The sequence below is a fragment of the Dermacentor andersoni genome, chromosome 2 (genome assembly GCF_023375885.2).
Source record: "Dermacentor andersoni chromosome 2, qqDerAnde1_hic_scaffold, whole genome shotgun sequence".
In the NCBI taxonomy this organism is placed as follows: Eukaryota; Metazoa; Arthropoda; class Arachnida; order Ixodida; family Ixodidae; genus Dermacentor; species Dermacentor andersoni.
The window spans coordinates 137,910,713-137,926,718 of NC_092815.1; the positions used below are offsets into that span (position 1 = coordinate 137,910,713).

Genomic DNA, 16,006 nt, shown 5'->3' on the forward strand with positions numbered 1-16,006 from the left:
TTGCAGCCTGGGATTCCTAACGTGGGCCTAAAGAAATTCTTGAAAATTCTGAAATAAAAGCTACGACCATCTAGTTTACAACTCTTTAACGGCAATAAAAACCGCCTCACTGTTGTGTAAGCTGCACTTATAATACATCTAAGGCGGACAAAACTAAAATATTATGCACCGTTTTTAAAGCCACTATAAATGTCGGAGTGGGTCTGTTGCAAAATTTTCAGAAATATTTAATAATTTCACCTAAGCTGTAACTTCATAGAAGGCACCAAGTGAAAGGTATTCTTTGGCGACAAAAAATGAGGACGTCGAAAAATTCACAGCTAGCAAAGTATTCAGTAAAATGACGCTGTGCACTTCATATTTCTTTATTATGTTCTTCAATATCTTATCGCAGCGTAACAGTTCCGCAGAAATACGGTCACGTCGCGAGTAGATTCTGCCACAGCTGAGGAACGCGCACCACGCCTTTTAGCCTTATGCAGCTCAGCAAGTGCTTGCATCTATTCAAAAACAGTATACTAACGTTATTGGAAGGAAACGCCGACACCTACCTTCGTGAGGGTAGCGACGGAGAAGATCAGTATTACCGTGACGTCGACTCCAAGGTGAAACACGTTCCAGTAGAAGAATTTACGCAGGGCTTTGTACGGTTCCTACGAAAATATGAATAAGTTAGTGGCCCTTCCTATGCAAGCGCGTAATGGAGAGTGCGCACATGGGTATGTATAGATGCGCGTGAAATCTGCTCTGGGTGGTGTCTCTCTATACACCTTTTCATCGGGCGAGGAAGAAAAGGCCGCGCGGCGAGCCTTTTCCTCCCCTCTGCGTTGTGCGAACCGGCGCGTATGTATTGCTATCGCGCACTGCGGAATGGTTTGAAGGTGTTCTACTCGTTCTCCGTGAAATTTATGTATGTTAAGCCAAGGTCGTAGGTGCACCGCTGCGTAGCCTTTCGGTGCAGCAGTAACTACAATGCGCGGACACTTGGGTGCGCAGCCAAGCGACGCGCATCATCGGCCGCGTTTTGTGTCTATAGGGGTTGTGAAATTTGCGACCGTTTCTGCGTTGAGCGTCGGCGTGTTGTCCCTGGTCCTACCTCGTAATCGACGAACGAGCGCAGCGAAGGATGAAAGAGCGAACGCGGAGGGCGGCGAGAAAAAGACGGCGATAGCGAAGGGGGCACGCGGAGGAAAGCGGAGGAAGCCACCTTGAAGCTCCACCGAATGGTGGAACTTCCGCGGCAGCGGCGGCGCCGGCTGAGCTGGGGAAAGAAAAAGAACCAGAAAGCTGGCGTTTGAGCATAGTGTTCGTCGTTAACATTTCCCGGCGAAGATCACGGTTGCGTAAGCTGCATTTGCCGGGAAGCGGCAACTGTGTGGCCAGTCCATATACAGCGGCGCGCGTCGGGGACCTGGCAAGCGTTTCGGTGATCGGTGCGGTGCGGTGATACCCCGCGAAATGAAAACACGTTTAGAGCTGCGCTCAAACTTCGCATTAGGGACTATCGTAATCGCCAGTGAACTTTTTTTGTTTTGGCTGTGTGGGTATTCACTCGAAGAAGAAAACCAGGCCATTCGAATTGCCAGCGTGAATTAAAAAAAATATCCTGCTTATCCGATCGCTGCGCGTTGGATAGGTTGAGAATACGTTTTGACACGCTGAGAACGTAGAGTCGACAGGCTTTATTCAGAAGTAAAAGCAGCTTTGCCGAGTGGCTGTGGTAGCGCCCCCGTCGGGCTAGCAGGGGGCAATGACCCCCAAGTGGAGCCAAGGCAAACGAGGTAAACGTTTTCCGCGGATCGGCGAACACTAATAGAGGACGGTCGCTACAAACTAAAAGATGAAAGTAGATGTTCCCGTAAGGCCCACCAATTGCGACCCCGAATTATGAAAGCGCCAATCGCTAAATATATTTGGTTAGCCCTTGGCATCGTTCCCACGCATTTAAAGTGCAGTAGACTGGAAATCACTGTACTATGTGTACGCTAGCTTCCTGTATGATTGAAGGAAAAAAAACCACTCACAGAGCAGAAAGGACAAGAGAGGTTCACACCACAACGACTGGACTATCAACTGAGCTTTATTACATATGGCGTGTCCCAGCAAGGCAAGCAGAGCATGCGCAAACACAGCATCACTAATCACAGAGCATGAAAAGAGAAGATATCGCATCCATCGTGACTGACCTATAAATGCAAATTCTTTTTCAAGTAAGCGCACCGAGGTTGTACTAATGCAGTCATCACCTGACAAACTGATGTAGTACGCTTCCAGGATATCTTGCTCTTGTTTGCTCTTGACCCTACCAAGAATCTTTAGATTGCTGAAGAAAGGGTAACAGCCACATTCACTGCAATGGCGAGGCAAGTTTGCACCGTTATCTGTCCCCGGGGAGGAGTGGTGCTCACACAGGCGGTCATTAATACGACGAACGGTTTGGCCTATGTAAATTCTTTCGCACGAGGTAAATGGCGTTACTCAACACAGCGATCCCTGTGTTTGGCAGACCAGCATGATACATATAAGTTGTTACTGTTAGCAGAAATTACTGTTTTCCGGTGTAAAGGAGTAATATCCGAAGGGGATCGCATAAAAAGAATCCGCGGCTTCTTGTGAAGGCACAATTTCCGTAAGACGGGTGAGTGCGTCTTAGATAATGGGACGAACAAGGTCGACAAAAACATTCGGTTGTCATCCTCTGACACACACACACACACACACACACACACACACAAAAGATACTTGCTAACGCAACAATAACATTTCGTATGAACAAGCCGCATGTTTGGACAATGCACTCTACAGAACACTAATATAAGCTGGCAGCTACCACTGCTTCGGACGCTCGCGTAGACCGTGGACGGTCACTCAACCAGTCAACAAGTGCAATAACAGCATGCTATTATTACTAACCAAAGCTACCTTGCTCGTGCGCGGAAACAACACTATTTATTCCGTAGGAGAACAATATGTCACGCGTGCTCATCTATCGTTTTCTCGGGGACAGCACCTCAACCGCTAACTTCCAGTGATCGCGCAGCGCGAGAAGCGCTTGCATCATAATGTTGAACTTACTCGAATGTTTTAGTTGATTCTATGGGTTGTGTATGCTCTCGCCGAACCTTATATAATCAGATCCTCAGCGCGACACAAATTGTGTAGTAGTTTCTGGAAGGCACGCGGGCACCAGCGATTACCCTGGAACTTTCGATGAGTCATGTACAAAACCCGCAGATCAAATTTTCGACGATCGCTGACTTTGCTCGCCGCTAACCTTCTGTTCGAGTGTTACTTGTTTTGCTGGGCACAACTTCGCCCAATAAATAATTAACTCCGCAACTCACAGCTTTTACATCTACGTAGTTCTTCACCGTCACTACAACATGACATCCGGTAAAATTGTTTGGCGTTTATGCACTGGAAGCCCCGAAAAGCGGTGATCCAAGCCCGAAACCGAAGACAACACCAACGTCGCCGCGGACCATCGAGCTAACGTCATGATGCAAAAACTAACCCAGAGATCGGACTTCTACCCGTGACGAACAGGAAGAACAAGTCGGGAGCCACGATGACAGACCAAGCATCGTGAGCATCCATCGTACTTCGACAGCCCAGCGAGCCACCGACCTTCTGTGCATCATTGTTCCTATACCCTGAAACCTGGCTGGAGACGTACGAGAGGAACGCGACGCCAAACATCTGCAGCAGCGAGGTGAAGCTATGGCACATTTTTCTTCGGATGACGCTGCTCGGACCTGACCTGAGAACAGGGAGACCCCCACCCTAGCACTGTAGGACTGATTTCGTGAGAACTTCTTGAAGATTTTCACGAGTATCGTACGCAAGGAAAGGGCCGAAGTTCTCTTCCGAACCCGAATACAACTACCGAACGACAAAAACACGATCTCCATGGAGCAGATGACTCGCTTCCTCGGCCGTGTCGATCCCGACATGTCTGAACAAAAGCAAGTTCGGTAATGAGATACGGGGTGTGAAAGAACAACTATTCGCCAGATACGCAACCCACCGAAGACTGTCGCCGACTTTGTTTCGGAGGTCATTGCAATCGAGAAGACGCTTGAAATGTGCACCGGGCAAAACAACCGCCGTGCGCTCACAAGCTACGCCGAAGCTCAAGCGCTAGGCAACGGCAAAATACGCGATACAGTCAGAGCGGTCGTATGGGAAGAGCTGCAGAAGTTGAGCCCCAGCTCTCAAACCCAGGTGCCTCGATCGCTCATATTGTCAAGGAAGAACTGCACCGGTACTGGAAGTAGCGGAGGTACCTGCATCGCCGAAACCCCAGCCGGAAGCGAAGGCCTCCGTCGCCATCTACCGCCGTTAAGGTCCCCCTCCGCGCCCGCGGCATGGCCACGTAACGCAGCAGTTCGATCGTCCGGCTCCGTCGCAACATCACCCACGCGTCGGCCAGCGCAACTACCCAAGGAAGGCAGATGTGTGACGTGGCTCCGAGCACCGTTCGCTCTACTGACACTGTGGAAAAGCGGGTCACGTCTACCATCGATGCTCTCACCGCAAAATGGGACGAGGGTTTGCCGTAAACAAGCCGCGTCCGCAGCTTCACGAAGCGCTTCGTGAGATCGCGGACTACGTCGCAACCACTCAGAGGAGACCCCAACGTCCTTCTGGTTCGCCTTCACCAGTCGTGATCTGACGCGAAGACCCAACTGCAACGCAAGACAAAGAACCACCGACGTCCACGTGATTCTCGACGACCACGCAGTCATCTTTACTGGACATAGGAGCCGAGTGTTCTGTCCTGAGTGGACCCTTCGCTGCCCAGTTGAATGATGTTAAGACTTCATGAGAAGGCCTCAAATCCCTATAGCTGGAGGAGGAGGAGGAGGAACTTTATTAATGCAGAAACTGTTGCGCGGTTTATTCCTGGGTGGTTCCCTCTGACAGGGCTCCACTGGCGATCGCGGCTCGCCGGGCCTGGTCGATGGTCGCCAGTTGGCTTCCCGGGTCCAGTTCGGAGAGTCTCGCCTCCCAAGACCACGTAGTGAGTGTGTGTGTTCTGATTCGTGGCGAAATTGCGTCGCACGGACGGTCAGTACATTCGTGTGTTATGTGCGCGAGTGTCGCTGTGTGGTTGCTACACCAGGGACATGTCCGGGACGTATAACTGTCTGGGGAGATTGCGTGTAGACGAGACAAGTGTCGGTGTGTGTTAGTTTGCAGGTGGCGCCAGTCGCTTGCCTGGAGTTTATTGAGAGCTTTGTGTGTGTGTGTGGGGGGGGGGCCGTATTGCGTTCTTCCGAGACGTTGGTCCTGTAGTATTTGTTGACCTGTCGTTAATAACTCGAGGGTCGCTCGTCGGTCTGTCGGAGGCTGAAGAACGGTGTGGTCTGCCGCTCGGCTAGTGAGACCTCGACCTGCGCAGTCCGCCTCTTCGTTTGCCCGCAGGCCTTCGTGCCCGGGGCACCAGACGACACCGTGGGTCCATTCTAGTGAGCGATCCAGGATTCGAATGGCTTGCATAGGGAGCGTTCCATTCAGGCATAAACGAACGCCGCTTGTGAGTCCGTAAGGACGCGGACGGACCTTCCCTTGCTCTCGGCGTCGCGAAGTGCGAGAACGATCGCTGCTGCTTCTGCTGCTGCGCTGCATGTGGCGCGGATGGAGGCAGAGACTACCAGGTTCCCCTGATTGACAACGGCGAGTGTGTATTTGGGCCCGCAACGTGGCGACGAGGGATACGGGCTAGCGTCCGTGTAGTATGTATCTGGGTCTCTGAAGCAGCGTTTGTGCAACATGCGGGCACGCGCTGCTCTTCTCTCTTGATTGTGGGTGGGGTGCATGTTCTTGGGGATAGGGTCTACTACAATGTTCTCTCTAATGTAGTTAGTCAAGAGTTGTGTTTCTTCTTTGCAGTACTGAGGTGTCAGCGGGTACCCTAGCCGTTGAAGAAGGTGTCTTGCCTGTTGAGTCTTGAGGCGCTCCCTCTGCGCTATGAGCGTGGCACTTGCTAGCTCCTCAAAGGTGTTGTATACACCTAGCGCTAGTAATTTCTTTGTGCTCGTGCTTGACGGTAGCTGTAAAGCCGTTTTGTGCGCCATTCTTATGAGAGTGTCCATGCGCTGTGTCTCGCTTTTGCGCTTGACTTGATACGGGAGTGCGTACGTGACACGGCTGATGACGAGGGCTTGTACCAGTCTTAAGTTATCGTCCTCTGTGAAACCATCTTTGCTGCGCGCTACTCTGGCGATGAGTGTTGCGGTGCTTCTTATAACGTGATTTAATTTCTTTGAGGCTCCCTTTATGCCGTTGTTCTCCTGGACGTGCATACCCAGTAAGCGTGCGGTCGGGACGCGCTTTATAGGTTGCCCGGCAATCTCGAGATGTATTGGCGGGGCTCGGTGTTCCTTAGTTTGCTTGGGCCGGACTTGAAGGTACTCCGTCTTGTGTGGGGCACACCTCATTCCTGCTGTAGTTAGGTATGACTCGATGTGTCCCATAGCTGTGAGTAATGTGTTTTCTCTGTCGCCGTATGAACCCTTGGTTGCCCATAGGGTGATATCGTCGGCATAAAAGGCACGTGCGAGTTTTGGGACGTTTTGCAGTTGTAAAGCAAGTTTTCTAAGTCCGATGTTGAAAAGGAAAAGAGATATTATTGATCCTTGTGAAGTACCCTTCTGTGGTAGATCATATATGTCTGATTGTAGGCCTGCTATGCCGATGCGGGCTTTGCGGGGACTGAGAAAAGCCACAGTATAATGGTATACTCGCTCTCCGCATCCTATGGCGGCGAGGTCATCTAGGATGGCAGGAATTACCGTTCACGACCGAACCTACCCTGCCACCATTGTTATCCTCCCACAGTTTTCACGAGACGTAATTCTCGGCGTGCACTTTCTGAACCAACATGGCGCAATCAACGACCTCAAGTCGAAGTCGATAGAGCTATCTGTAGATCACGCGATTCCGCTGTAGAGCTCTCGTAGTCACCACGCCTTAAGGAAAGCTCGAAGATCAAGTCAGCATCTCGCCTCGCTGCAGCATTGTCATTTCCGTCGACACCAAAACATCGGCATACGTAGAAGGCGTCATTCAGGGCAGTCAACGTCTACTGCTACATCGTGATATTTGCGACGCAAGAGGGATCGCTCGACTGTACGGAGGAAAAGCGAAAGTGATGTTGACCAACATCGGCCAGCTGTTCCATTACTTCAAGTGCAAGATGATCGCCTACATCGAGAAAATTGTGGAAACCACGAATGCGTTTGTCATCTCGGATTCTGTCGCATTTATCTCGACGACCATAATTCCCGAATCAGTCTTCCACATAAATCCAAGCCTCCCCATGAGCAAGGAACAGCTCGAAAGTATTCTTCGACGATATACACACTGCTTTTCGACGTCATCCAGGATTGGAGAAACAGCTGCGAAGTATCGCGTAATAACCGAAGTATCCGTTCGACCACTCCGCCAGAGCCCTTACCGAGTATCGTCACGGGAACAAGAACCTATCTGGCAATAAGTCGACGAAATGCTGCACGACATCGCCTAGCCGTCGAAACGCCCGTGCGAGTGTCCTGTTGTATTGGTGAAGAAGAAGGATTGGATGCAGTCCGATTTTTTGCGTCGATCATCGTCGCCTCAACAACGTCACCAAGGAGGACGTATAAACCCTCCCATGGATGCACCACGCACTGGACCGACTCTGCGAAGCCAGATATTTTTCGTCGGTGGATATTAAGAGGAAGCTTTAGCTCGGGCACAACTCCGACGCGGCCTATTCAAATACATGTAAAAACGCAAAAACGTTTTTATGAGATAACCCCTGGACCGATTTTGATGAAATTTGTTGCATTTGAAAGAGAAAGTTAAATTATAGTGACTGTTGGAAGCGGAATTTCGATTGAGGGCTTGAATTGTCTTTAAACAATTTTCAAATATTTGACCGTTTGAAAAAAATAGAAGCACGAAGTTTACAAATTCATAGCTCTGCATCAAGAACTGATATCGCGGTTCTGTGAACGGCATCCATTAGATCATTCAAAGCGGACAAATTCAATATGTCATTTTACATCTTACGTGAATTTGTTGCGTTGGTTACAACGGTTTTGCAAAAGTTGTATTTCCCTATGATTAAATTTTTTTATATTCATGTGTAACATATCAATTTTGTCCGCTTTAGATGTACTATTAGATGCAGTTCACAGAATTGTATTATCATCTTTAGTGGTTGAGTTACAGAGTTGTAAACTTGATAGTTTCGTTTTCTGAAAATTTTTAATTTTTGTCAATTTGTAATAAAAAATTGACGACCTAACTCAAAAATTCGAAACCAACAGTCACTAGAATTTAAGTTGTTCTTTTAAATGCAGCAAACCCCGTCAAATTTGGTGCAGTGGTTGCCGAGAAAAACGAATTCTCCTTTTACATGTATTTAGATAGGAGCACCAGAGCTAAAGCTTCCTCTTAACAGTGGCTGCTGGCAAATCCAAGTCGACGAGAGCGACATAGAAACGACCGCATTTATTGTGCCGGCCAGGCTCATCAAGTTTAAGGTCATACCGTGTGCTATTTGCTCGGCACCTGCAGCATTTCAGTGCGCTATGGATACGGTCCTGGTAGGCCTAAATTGGCATATGGCTCTCGCCTACCTGGATGATGATGTATGGGATTTTATGGCGCAAGGGCCAGATATGGCCAAAGAGCGCCATTTACACGTGGTGATAGGTTTCCAACGAACTGTTTGTAAACTGGAGAAACTTATTTTGAACGGTGGATCTAGCATGGCTGCAAATACACCTAAAATCAGTAGATATTAATTGCGTGAAATATATATGTATTAAAATAATGACAAAGACCGGAGATGTGAACTATGGTACTGATTGATTTATTGAAAATCTTATTATTCCACTGAGCTGGGGTGCATGCCTCCTACCCTACACGTAGGTAGGGGGAGCACGAAGCAGTCCCCGCGCGTTGAGGACAGTGAGTTTTCACGGCCTCAACCGACAGGCGGATCGCTCGACGCTGGTCATCTTCAGCCTCGCTCTGGAGCAAGGCCTCCCAGGCTTCTCTACTGTAAATCCTTTCCTTTGCCCCTGGGGAGCCAGCACACTCCCATATTAGATGGTCTAGCGTACCTTTCTCCTTATAAGTTTTGCAGAGGGCGTCGGTATAGTCCCTCGTCTGAGTTAAGTCGATCCAATATGGTGATGTATAATTGTTTGCCTGGAGGCGCCGCCAAATGCGAGCGTCCTCCAGAGAGAGATACCGATGCGGAGGCGGAAAGATTCTTCTTTCGGCTTCGTAATATCTACGATTTCCCTGCACGTGATGATGTTATCTTTGATCCCTGGAACTGGCCCCTCTAAGGTTGCCCGGTGGTACAGTACTCGGGCGAGCTCGTGAGCGGCTTCGTTGCCTGGGACTGCTGCATGGGCCGGAGCCGAAATGAAAGTTATGTCCCTCCTAGGAGGGTTTCTGAGTAGAATTTGGAGGGGCTTTTCCGAGATTTCCATTTGCTAAAATAGACCTCAGACTCTGCCCAGGCGGCGCTGCGGAAAAACCCGTCATCAGCGCCCCCATCGCAGCCTTGGCGCTAACTGAGTAGTGCAAGGAGAGCTGTACGCAAGCGAAGGTGCATAGGCCACAATAGACCGTTCTCTTTCGTTTGTGTTGAGGCATGGTTTCCTAAAAATCAAGGACCTGGAAAGCTTCTTCTGCCCATCCACGCTTCGGAAAGGAAGCTCAGCAGGACGAAGTACGTGTACAATATAAAATAAAGTCTCAAGTGTTATTTCGGCGTGCTGCAACTCGCAAGTACAGAGAGCATCAGGTTTGTCTATAGGCATATCAGCATAAAAATTTAAGTATTTCAAATTGGCTCATATTGAATATGTCCTGAACACAAGACTTAAGTGTCCTATATTTTTATGTATTTTATCGTAATGTTTTATCTCGCAATTATTTACAGAGAGTAAATCCTTTCATAGCGTTTTCCAAGGCAGCAAACAGCGTGCCATCATAACGAAAGTAAGCTTCCTACAGTGCCTACGCGCTGCATCTTTCTTTCTCGCAGGAGCTACAGCATCGCTCAGTACCTTAATTTGAACTTTTCGCTGACGCTTCGAGCAACAAGCGCGCACAAATGAATGTAAATAAACGCGACATTTTTTTTCTTTCCACACATGCGTTACTTCGCAATTACTCATCCAGTGCTCTACAGCAACTTTATTGCTCACATTTGAAAAACGCAGTCGAGCAGGCTCAGCACATCGCGAAGCGTGCTTGTTGTATCGGCGCAGGACATACAATATACCAAAAGTAGAAATGAGCTCGCGATACAACGATGCTCTAGAACAGGATTTTGAATTCATAAACGAACTAAAATGTTTTGTTAAGCTGACCTGCCAAATCTCTCCGTTCCACTTGTTGAGTCAAGCGGAGGCGGACGTTTGTTAAAAGGTGGAGATATCGATGGCACATAAGCAGGATGGTTCGCAACGTTGTTTTTTCTGTTACCAACGAATTCGCGGCTGCAGATTCTTGAGTTTTCGCTTTGTTACCACGGTCCTCCGTCAGGGCTACGCAACACAATTACAGAAGAACAAAATTGTCGCGCTTTCTCATGCGAGACGCTGTTTTGTGGGGAATGTAAGTAATCCGATTAGCCAACAGGTTGAACAGCCCGTATCCAGCGCTCTCTCCTTTCCCCTTCATACGATCGCGATGGAAATCGGTAAAACTGAACGTTGTTGTTCCGTCCTTCACGTTCACGGCAATTTACAACACAACAGTAGCGTCGATTGCGGCGTTTTTTCGTAGCGCGACGAGCTATCGCGGTTGCCGTCATTTCCGCCATCAGTCTGAAGAGTGAGCCAGCAAGCGCTTTATGGCAGTTCAGCGGCGCGTCCGACTAGCGTAGAAATCCACAGCTCTCTGTCTGGGTGTTAAATGCGCAAAACACTCGCAATATGGACCAAAATCTAGTTAAATCGTCGTTTCGCAGTCGGTAGCTGCATAGGCAACTTAGCAAGGGAGTCGGGCTTCGCACTACTCAATTACTGCCTCTTCGCAACGGCAGGTGGCGCCACGCGTCTTGCAAAACTCCAGAGTCTGACGTCCATTTCGGACAGATAATTTGCTATCGTATGACTCCCGCTTTTGTACCCGCACAAGAGAGCGCTACTGCAACCTCCTCGGCTGTACAGGCGTCCCTCGTGCACGTGCAGCAGGCTATCTTACCGCACCCGTCACCATCAACCACCGTCAATACCGGAGCCCCGTCTCTGCCGCTAGCGGCGTCCACGTACACTACTTTATACGCCGGTGTGTTCTCAAGTTTATTTACTAGAGCCTTAGCCCTGTGAGCTCTCCTCTCTTTGTTGTAGATAGAATGCAGATCTTTAGGTAGGGGGGCTATCTGGAAGCGTTTACGCACGTCCAACGGAATGTCCTTCGTGCCAGTCGGAGCACCACTGTCGCATTGAATTTGTACCCATTCCATGATTTTTCTCTTAGTTTTGGATTGGCGTAATCCTTCCAACTGAGACACTCGTACTGCCTCAGTGAGCTCAACTATCGTGTAGTGACCCCATTTTGAGAAGGAAGTCTGTCGAAGTCGAGTCTGGGAGCCCTAGGGCTCTTTTAACGCTCTTCCTAATGATCGCATCTATTTTCTCTTTTTGTTCTTGTTTAAACACAAGATACAGTGTGGCATACGCTACTCGGCTGGTAATAAATGCTTGCATGAGTCTGAGGTGGCTCTTCGCTTTGAGGCCCCTGCCTTTGAGTGCAACTCTCCTAAAGATCCCCGTGACCTGTGCCGCGTATCCTACTTCTTGATTGTTGTGTGGTTGTATCCATTTCTCTGGATACACATGCCCAGAATTCTGTTTCCCCTACCTTGGGAACATCAGTTCCGTTTACGAAAGCATTGATGGGTCTGCTGCTCCCATCGTGGCCCCTTGATGTTTTGGCTCAATGATTAATAGCTCCGATTTCTGTGGCGAGCACGCCAAGCATCTTCTGGCCGCATTCTCTTCCACCATAATCGCCGCAGCCTGTAGTTTAAGTTTGATGACTGCGTCACTCCCACTGTTAACCCAGATGTTGATATCATCTGCGTACATGCTAAATTTTATATATTTAATCTTATTGAGTTCCGCCGGGAGACCCCTCGTCGTTATGTTGAATAGGAAGGATGATAGCACCGACCCTTGCGGTGTCTCCCTACTCCCAAGTGTGATGGAAGGGAACTTTATATACAGAAATTTTATATTTGCCTCCCTCTGTGACATTTTTTGATGTACGCATATGCCCTATGCCCCACACCTACCTCTTCCAGGCCTGCTAAGATATGCTTGTGGCTAACGTTGTCAAATTCTTTGGCGAAGTCAAGACCTAGGATCGCCCTGGTGTCACTTGGGTAGTATCAGTCTAGGATGTCATGCTGACGTCTGAGCGTGACATCTTGTGCATTGAGCCCTGGCCTGGATCCAACAATTTCATGCGGCCAGATATCGTTCTCCTCCATGTACCTGGTCAGTCTCGTTTCTACAACATGCTCCATCAATTTCCCTACACACGAGATGAGGGAGATTGGTCGCATGTTGTTCAAGCCGGGTATTTTGCCTGGCTTTGGAATAAAGACTACGTCCGCCTGTTTCCATTTCTTTGGGAGTTCTCCTTTCTTCCACACCTGGTTCATGTATTTTGTTACTGCGATGATGGGCTCATCGTCTAGAGTCCTGAGAGCTGTGTTCGTTATTCCGTCCGGACCGGGGGCCGATCTCTTTCTGAGAGTATGGCACTAAATGTCTTCTTACGCACGGATGATGTAATAGAGCGTGTAGATGAATGCAGCACTGATGCCTCAACACGGCCTTTGAATGCAAGGGTCTGGAGACGCGTGCTATATACTAGATGTGCCGAAAGCAGCAGCAGACTGCGGTAAGAAGCCGTACTGCGTAACATTAGGTCGGATAATGCGCAATGTAAGGATGTTATTTTTAAAAAAATATTAACTGATATGGTGTCGAATAATGGGTTCATGCCAAGAAACGGTGCTGGACGTAATGGCATGTGCTGTCTATATGCAAGAGCAAAGTGCTTTTTCCGCTCGCATTCTGTTTCCCGACACTCTACAAGGAGGTGGATGACCGTGAGTCTTTCACCACATCTACCGCATGCAGGAGGTTCATCTCCAGTCAGCAAGAAGTTGTGTTTACCCTCTGTGTGCCCTATTCCATCAGTTTCTCGTGATTTTATTATTGGTGGGGAGGTGCTTAACTGTGGCCTGATTAAATGTAATTTATTCGAGGATCAGGAGTCTCACACGCGTTGCCAATAATCTCTTAATTTTTTTCCGAATGAAAGCTTACAAATCTATGGCGGGGACAGCTATAGAAGAGTTGAAATATTTTGTTGCTGGGGATGTGGCCATTTCGTCAGCGAGCACATTACCCTCGATGCCTCTGTGTCCAGACACCAGCATATAACGTCTTGATTGCATGCATAAACAGCGTACTACAGGATTTTTTTGCTTTTTTGGCAATACAAATGCGTCGACAACGCTTAGAGAGTCGGTAAATACAATTCACTTTCTTAGTTTTAATTGTTTTATGTGGTTCACAGCCGATAGTACTTCATAGGCTTCAAGCGTAAAGATACTCGTTTGCGCATGCAGAATGTCAAAGTTTGAAAAGGACGGACCGGCTGCTGCATAGGAAACGCCGGCTTGTGACTTTGATGCATCGGTGTAAAACTCTGGGCAGCAGTGCTTCGACCGAAGTTCAAGGAAGCGTAGTTGACTGTGTATCTCAGGAGCACGCTTACTGACTTCAATAAACGACGTCACATTCCACGAGGTGCCACTGCACTAGCGGTGACAGCTTCACTGGAAGCATTAGATGGTGTTCTACAAGTGGGAGAGACATTCCTTCACTAAGATTCCTTACACCGAGCGAGAAGGGCTCTCTGTCTGTGGCCGATTATTAAAAAGTGTGGAACATGACACATCGTTCACAGTTGTGTAACAAGGATGTTCAGTATTCTAGTTTACTTTCACATATGTGAAGCTGGAATATAACCTCTGTAGACAGAGTGACCACTCGTTTCAGTCTACCTAGAGAGTTTATACAGGGATTGCCCTGAAAGCACCGGTCGCTAGCCGGATACCTAGGTGGTGCACAGGGTCTAAGAATTTTACCGCGGTTGGCGTTGCAGAATTATGGATTTATAGCACCATAGTCAAGGCGAGAGCAAAGAAGGCTTCTGTACAAGCTCAGGGGTCACTTTCGATCACCACCTCATGTTGAGCGCGACAGAATTTTTAAATTGTCCATCGTCTTCAGACATTTTGACTTCAAATAATTAAGTTGGGGTACGACGGAGGTAAGCTAAGAGTCTAGAATTACTCCCAGGAATTCGTTTACACTGCTCACATATAGTTCGTCTCGATTGACGGTGAGTTCTGGCGCTAGTGTTATGCCTCTTTCGTTTTAAAAGAGTATACACGTACTTTTCCGGGCATTTGTGTTACATCCGCCCATTTAGATAATTTACTTAATGTAAGCTGAACCTGTCGTTCGCAGATCGCAATGTTACATGATTTGAAACCTATCTGCACGTCATCGAGATAAACAAAATAAAAGATGGTGCGTGGAATGACTGTATACAGGGAGTTGATGTTTATAATACGGAGTGTCCAACTAAGCACACTCCCTTGCAGCACGCCGGTCTCCTAGGTGATTGTTCTAGATAAAGCATTGCCTACTCCGACGCAAAACGTGCGATTCAATAGGGAGGTTTTGACTGTGTTTAAGATATTTCCACCGACCCTCATCGCGGCAAGATCTCGTAAACTCCCGAAGCGCCATGTTGTATCGTATGCTTTCTCTAAATCTAGAAATACCGAATGTAAAAACTGCTTATAATTGAGCGCATCGTTTGCCTCGATGCGAACAAGGTGGTCTGTTGTGGACCTACCTTCTCGGAACCCACACTCGAAGTGGTCTAGTATTTTATTTTCTAGGAAAGAGATTAAGCGACGGTTTATCATTTTTTCATACAGCTTGCACAGACAGCTTGTTAGTGATTTTGGCCTGTAGCTGCTCGCTAAGTACGGGTCTTTGCCTTGTTTAAGTATCGGGATGACTATGGCTTCTTTCCACGGCTACAGAATATACTCAGCCGCCTACATGCCATTGAAAAGACAGGAGGGTAACTTCACGCGAAGCGTCCCAGACTCCAAAAGCGACCATCGACGATTTTCCTGGAAAAAATTGGGCTAGATGGCTTTTGTGTGAATAACGTCTCGCCAAGGTATTCGAGAAAAAATTTTTAATTACGTGAGCGCTCTCTGAAGTTTCCTGGAAGCAAAAGCTGGTTAGACGTAAATCTTTTTTTATTCATGTCTGAAAGTAGATGCAATAACAAACTTTATTTTAGACCATTATACTGGCATCGTTATTTCATGTTACGTTATAATTGGATGCACTTTGCAATTTTCTGCATTTGTTTGGCTCAGTAAAAAAGAAAAAGAAGATGCGTTTTCAGACATTCTTTGCATAAACTGCCTTAGCTGTTCAGCGGCAGTAACTTATCTCCTTTTGTGTCTTTTGCTATAGTGTATGCTAAAAATAAATCCGAATTATTAGGAAATATATTTTTTGAGAGAAATACCTCGAAAATTCGCAAAATTTGACTTTTTTGCAAGATTCAGGCCAAATGTAAGTATTAAGGCCTTCCAGATAAAGAAATGTCAGATTGCTCAATGAACAAACTGGCCTCTTAGCGAGTCATAAGGAAATTGTTATTCGAGTAAATTTTATTTGAAGCGAGAAAACAATGTTTGAAGTCAGCAACCCATGTCGCCAGTAGGCATTTCCGAGCTCGGTCTTCATTGCGAAATGCGTATATGCCGTCAGAAAGTTTTTGGGCTCACCTATGCAGTACGGCTCTTTGCCGAACGAATGTTCGCTGTGTCGGCTATGTCGTTTGTCGTCAATCTAAACACATTCTAACT

General features: G+C 47.7%; 1 protein-coding gene across 1 annotated transcript in view; it reads right to left on the reverse strand.

Annotated features, from left to right (window-relative positions):
- LOC129387519 (uncharacterized) overlaps positions 1-16,006 on the reverse strand; it is a 64,216-nt gene that overhangs the window by 22,397 nt on the left and 25,813 nt on the right. Inside the window, exon 4 of the mRNA XM_055076495.1 lies at positions 552-653. Within this exon, the coding sequence (XP_054932470.1) occupies positions 552-653 (102 nt within the window). The remainder of the gene's footprint in view (positions 1-551; positions 654-16,006) is intronic.